The sequence below is a fragment of the Salmo trutta genome, chromosome 15 (genome assembly GCF_901001165.1).
Source record: "Salmo trutta chromosome 15, fSalTru1.1, whole genome shotgun sequence".
Classification (NCBI taxonomy): Eukaryota; Metazoa; Chordata; class Actinopteri; order Salmoniformes; family Salmonidae; genus Salmo; species Salmo trutta.
Window position 1 is genome coordinate 31,727,845 of NC_042971.1, and position 6,618 is coordinate 31,734,462.

The 6,618-nt window shown below is 41.9% G+C and overlaps 1 protein-coding gene across 1 annotated transcript; it reads right to left on the reverse strand.

The window, feature by feature from the left end:
- Positions 1-328: 328 nt before the first annotated feature.
- LOC115148824 (ADP-ribosylation factor-like protein 9) lies at positions 329-5,965 on the reverse strand. The gene is made up of 4 exons (XM_029691079.1): positions 5,302-5,965; positions 1,813-1,987; positions 1,260-1,435; positions 329-946 (listed from the first exon to the last, which is right to left on the reverse strand). The coding sequence occupies exons 1-4, from the start codon at positions 5,437-5,439 to the stop codon at positions 779-781; spliced, it is 657 nt and encodes a 218-aa protein (XP_029546939.1). The 5' UTR covers positions 5,440-5,965; the 3' UTR covers positions 329-778.
- Between the last annotated feature and the right edge of the window lie 653 nt (positions 5,966-6,618).

Below are 6,618 nucleotides of genomic sequence, written 5' to 3' on the forward strand. Positions count from 1 at the left end.
CATATTTTACCTTAGGAATGAGGTACTTTTCTACATATGCTTCTGTTTTTAAATGCCAAACACACCTCTGGTCTGCGTGGCCAAAGAGCTCTATTTTCATGTGATCTGACCATAGCGCCGGTTCCGATCCAAATGCCAATGCCGTTTATCAAACTTCAGGCGGTGCTAAGTTCAGATGACATGATATGGAGCTCTTTGGCCATGCACATCAGGGGTGGGTTTGGCGTTGAAAAATGGAAGCATACGGAAGCATTATTTGAATTGAAGAGGGCAGTCCATAAACTCAAACTAAGGATATCAAGGATCTGGAAAGATTCTATATGGAGGAATGGTCTAAGATCCTTCCTAATGTGTTCTCCAATCTCAAAGTATTTTTAAAGAGGCTCAGTGTCATTATCCTCGCAAGGGTACTGAAAACAGAGGTGCCAATAATTTTGTCCCCTATCTTTTGTCGATTTAAAAAAAAATGTTTTTATTACTTGTTAAACAAAATCTTTGAGCAACTTTATTAGTATAAAATATAAAGTATATTATTTTATACAGTCTTTTTTGCTCATTTTTATCAAGGGTGCCAATAATTATGGACCTGACTGTGTATCAAACAATTTTTGCTCCCTGCCTTCCAGAGGGCCCTGAAGGATGTACTCTAGTTCAAAAGTATTCACACACAGTCATGGCCAATTGCCACTGGTCCTTACCACACAGGCACATCAATGGACCACTTTCCCCATCCCACCTGCCTGGTCAACCCCCTTTTCACTACTCCTGCCCTGGGGCATCAGACAAGCTGTAGGAGCAAGTCCTGGAAAGCCTGCAAATTACGGGAGACAATCAGGCCATCTGAGCCTAGCTGGGCAGCCAGTAGAAACAGCCTCCTCTCGTCAGCCACCGCCCCCAGAGACAGGGCCTCATGGAGCTCCGACACACTCAATGCGTTTGGCTTGTCCTACACAAGAAGGACAGTGAAATTTACTATCAAGTCACACTGGGTGTGATGAGCACCTGTTAAAATGACTAAATCATAAATAAAACAGTTTGACAATCTAAACAGCAATGCATGGATGTATCACAATACTGGCCATGACAGTTGTAACATCACACTTATAACAGTATTATCCATATCCGAGACACTCATATTGCCAACACTAAGATCAACATGTTTCGATTCAAATTTAATACGTTTCCATTCTCTTGGTGTTTCTAGCTTCGATAGAAATCTGCCCATAGACAGTATAAGCCCATATAATAGTCAAGGTCACCTGTTTGTTCCCCAGGACCACCACAGGAAGTTGTGAGTGCAGTCTGAGGAGGCGATGTATCTCAGCCTTGGCCTGTGGGAGACGTCTTCTATCAGAGGAGTCAACCACGTACACCAGGGCATGCGTCTTCCCCAGGTACTCTGCCCAGTACATACGCAAATCCTCACCCCCTCCTACTGGAAGACAGCAGACAGAGGTAGGGAGGTTACTTGAGAGGTGTTGCTAGGCAATAAGGAAGATGTATGAACTTATGTTTTCTACTTTCTTATTTGTTTGACACACTACAAGAAGGCTAAATGAATTATTCCACTCAAGAAAAGGTAAATGATGCATGTTGTCCAAACGTATGAGTGAGTCTAAGCAAAGGCACATGATTATAATGCTTTTGGTAAAACCACTGGCATTTTCAGGGCCAATCTGATAGTTTAAAATCCATGTGACAAAATTAAAGGTGATAGAGAAGGCTTAAAGCACTCTGCATGGAGTCTTACAGGCCGGCTGAATTGCCCTGCAAACATATGCAAAAATCTGTTGCGCAAACTGCATAGCTTACTTTCTAGGAAATCCAGCTGACGGGCAGGGGCACTGAGGCTTATAAAGTTGAAGCCCCTGGTGGGACGGCAGTGCCCTCTCTTGTCTCCGTCTGTGGCTGTCAGCCCCTGAAGCATACTGCTCTTCCCAGCTCCGTCTAGGCCAAGGACTAGCACCTGGCGCTGTCCACCCTCCTCCTGCTCAACATGCAGACACAGCAGGATGCCATCAGAACACCTGTTCTCTCATAACAGCAACATGAAGTTGTCTTATCCCATTTTTCTTTCTTCTGTTACGAACCGGCTCAGAGTTCGCAACAAAAGGGAGACAACGTGGAGACAAGGAGTATCAAAAATATATATTTATTAGATACCATAACTAGCACAACCAAAAACAAGGTGTCTGCATGGAGAGAGTCTCCCCTATGACTGTGGAAGAGGTGCCTTTATCCTGGGACACACCCGAGCCCAGGTGTTTCCCATCAAGCTGACGACCCTTCCAACTCCGCCCACTGGTCATCCTAATAAGGAACAAGAGCAAAGAGCGAAAATACAGCAGACAGAGTGGGAGGGTCGTCACACTTCTCAAAGGTACAGATATATAGATCATTGTTACTCCTGTAAAGTGCAGAACTGCGATATGTTTTGTTTACATACAGTGCCTTCGGAAACTATTCAGACCCCTTGACTTTTTCCACATTTTGTTACGTTACAGCCCTATTCTAAAATTGATTAAAATCCCCAAATTCCTCAGCAATCTACACACAATACCCCATAATGACAAAGCGAGAACAGGTTTTTAATACAAAACAGAAATACCTTACATAAGTATTCAGCCCCTTTGCTATAAGACTCAAAATTGAGCTCAGGTGCATCCTGTTTCCAATGATCATCTGTGAGATCTTTCTACAACTTGATTGGTGTCCACCTGTGTAAATTCTATTGATTGGACATGATTTAGAAAGGCACACACCTGTCTATATAAGGTCCCAAGGTTGACAGTGCATGTCAGAGCAAAAACCAAGCCATGAGATCGATGGAATTTTCTGTAGAGCACCGAGACAGGATTGTCGAGGCAGAGATCTGGGGAAGGGTACCAAAAAATGTCTGCAGCATTGAAGGTCCCCAAGAACACAGTGGCGTCCATTCTTAAATGGAAGATGTTTGGAACCACCAAGACTCTTCCTAGAGCTGGCCGCCCGGCCAAACTGAGCAATCGGAGAAGGGCCATGGTCAGAGAGGTGACCAAGAACCTGATGGTCACTCGGACAGAGCTCTAGAGTTCCTCTGTGGAGATTGAAGAACTTTCCAGAAGGAATACCATCGTACACCAGGGCCTTTATGGTAGAGTGGCCAGACGGAAGCCACTCCTTAGTAAAAGGCACATGACAGCCCGTTTGGAGCTTGCCAAGAGACACCTAAAGACTAAAAATAAGATTCTCTGGTCTGATGAAACCAAGATTGAACTCTTTGGCCTGAATGCCAGTTGTCACGTCTGGAGGAAACCTGGCACCATCCCTACGATGGTGGTGGCAGCATCATGCTGTGGGGATGCTTTTCAGCGGCAGGGACTGGGAGACTAGTCATGATCGAGGGAAAGATGAACGGAGCAAAGTACAGAGAGATCCTTGATGAAAACCTGCTCCAGATTGCTCAGGACCTCAGACTGGGGTGAAGGTTCACCTTCCAACAGGACAACGACCCTAAGCACACAGCCAAGACAACATAGGAGTGGCTTTGGGACAAGTCTCTCAATGTCCTTGAGTGGCCCTGCCAGAGCCTGGACTTGAACCCGATCAAACATCTTTGGAGAGACCTGAAAATAGCTGTGCAGCAACGCTCCCCATCCAGCCTGACAGCTTGAGAGCATCTGCAGTGAAGAATTGGAGAAACTCCCCAAATACAGGTGTGCCCAGCTTGTAGCATTATACCCAAGAAGACTCGATGCTGTAATCACTGCCAAAGGTGCTTCAACAAAGTACTAAGTAAAGGGTCTGAATACTTATGTAAATGTGATATTTCAGCTTTTTTAAATTGTATAAATTAGCAAAAAAAATCTAAACCTGTTTTTGCTTTGTCATTATGGGGTATTGTGTGTAGATTGATGAGGGGGGGAAAACGATTTTATCAATTTTAGAATAAGGCTGTAACGTAACACAATGTGGAAGAAGTCAAGGGTTCTGAATACTTTCTGAAGGCTCTGTACATCTGTATTTTTCACTATCTGTCCCTGTAGGATTACCAGTAAAGTATAGATAATGCTGCAGTATTTCACAATCACTTGCATTTTTGTGTGCAATGCAGGCAACAGCCTCTGTTGTGACCCCACGGTACTCAAACCAAAAACAGATTTAATGAATCGCTCACTTATGTATAGAGCCATGTCATCATGGAATGCTCTGCCACCAGAGGTTACTCAGGCAAAATCCAAGTTTAGCTCTAAAAAACAGATGAAAAACATATTGTATCACAGCTCATCTCCTCTTTCTAAAGATCTAATTTAACTGTACAGTAAATAAGAATATAAATATGGGTAAATGAATAGTGTGTAAATAGTATTTGTTGTCTCTCGGTGTCTTTCCTATATATATATATATATATATATAACTCTTTTTTTAATTTAGAATTTAATGTAATATCTTATGATGTTCTTGTCTCTTACTGTTCTGTACTTTATGTTTTATGTGGACCACAGGAAGAGTAGCTGCTGCATTTGCAGTAGCTAATGGGGATCCAAATAAACTAAACCGCCAATAGCTGTCTACTTGTGCCACAATAGCTGCATTTTCACTTTGACCACTATGTAATGTTGTTATGGCACCAATGTTAGTTACATCAGCTCTATACCATCTCATTGGTTTGTGAGAGGCAAATTTGAGGAGTCAACAAGTTTCTCGGCAATTCTCCCTCGATTACATTAACTGTAGCCTAATCTGGCCTCTTTGTGTGAATCAAGACCATTGAGCTCCTGAAAATCATATCAGTTAATTTCAGGTAATATGCCCATGTCCGTATAGGGCAGGCTATAGTCAGAGGAAATGTTTCAAGTATTGTTATGACTGTGAATTACTTTGGAATGATTTGCATTTTCTCCTTTAACTAACATTAAACTATTAGTGTGTATTTTCTTCTACTGTAGCTTTCTTGGACCGTAAATCTTGTATGATTCTCATTATGTGCATCATTCTTTATCAAAACCCTTCATCATTATCAACGTGAAGTCAGATTGTCAGTTTATCAACATGGTCTGAGATGAACGCGCATCATTTCCATTTGCATTCTCTGGGCTGGAAGGCCCCATGTCGATACATAAGTGATTCGTTAAATAATCTCTATGCCTGCATGCGTTCGATTCCACTGGCGCCCCTACACAACTTTAACGCTCTGGCACGTAAAGAATCCAAAGATAAACCGTGAAAACTGTGCGTCTGTCCCCCGATTGCAACAGTTACAGAGCCATAAACTTATGCCGACTGAACATTCATTCCTACATGGCAAAGGTAAGAGCTTACCTCTTTGATCATGTAATATTCTGCTTCGGGAGACCATATTCGCCTTCTGTATAAATAATTGAAGGCGATAAACAGCGCGGACCCGAATGCAGCCACCACTGCAGTTAGGGCGATGGATATGTGCCGAAGCAGGACCATGTTGCACTTCTGGAAGCCCGGATAATGTTGCGTTCCAGGACACAACAGCTAGCTAACGATGAAATTGTCTAATGACTTCCACTTTTGACAGTGCACCTGATCTCTCCGCTTTGTTTGTATTGGAAAGAGCCCCGTCAGCACCCAAATTGTACCCTTCAAGTCGGTTCGATTCATGACGACAGCACAGGGTACGGGCTGCGCAACAACAGCTACTGACTGGCCAAAAGTTTTGAGAATGACACAAATATTAATTTTCACAAAGTTTGCTGCTTTGTTTCACAAAGTTTGCTGGGGGAACAAGCTCCGACTGGTCAAATACAACTTGGAATTCCAAGTCCGAAACTCTGGAATTTTCTAGAACTCAGACTTTCCGACCTGAAGATCACTGAGGTCATTATATGACCTCATTTTTTTCAGCGTTCCCAGTTGTCTTGAAAGCACGTATAGATCTAACACAACTGGAGTAAGCAACCAATAATACCAATTCAATACTCTGTTCTACTCTTGTGCCTATTGGCAAGGGGTCAGTTTGCAATAAAGCATGCATATGCCAGTTTTCACTAAAAGTTGCCATTTATAAAACATTTTCTCGTCGTGATGTGTCCTATATTTTATATATGTAAATAACAAACAAAAAATCTTCATCCCAGCCCCCCTCCCCACAGGAGGCCTTTGGCCTTTTGGTAGGCCATCATTGTAAATACGAATTTGTTCTTAAATAAATGTTAAATAAAAAAATAAAGATAATGTGCTTAACTTCTAGAGAACTTAGACCATGCGAGCATACTATTTCTGGTGGTTGAAGTATTTCATTGCAAGCAGGTAAGAGGTATTTTGTGCAAATAGGGGATATGCCACGCTTATTCATAAAACACCCCAAATAAGAAGATGCAACAAGATTTAATCATTTGCCCTTAGTGGGATGAGCAAAAATCTTTGCCATAACAATTTTTTAAAATCTATTTCCTGATTATTTTATTTCCATGATCATTGCAGAATAAATTCTTAACATTTGATGGTTTCATACTCCCTAAATAACATATTCAACAAATTAGAATACAATAAATTTAAAGATTCACTATGCAGAAATTGTGCCATTTCCTGTTGCGAAAATTGTAATAGTTTGCCAATTTCAGTTTGTGACTAAACCATCTAAACCGCTGTGAAATGTATTTTCCA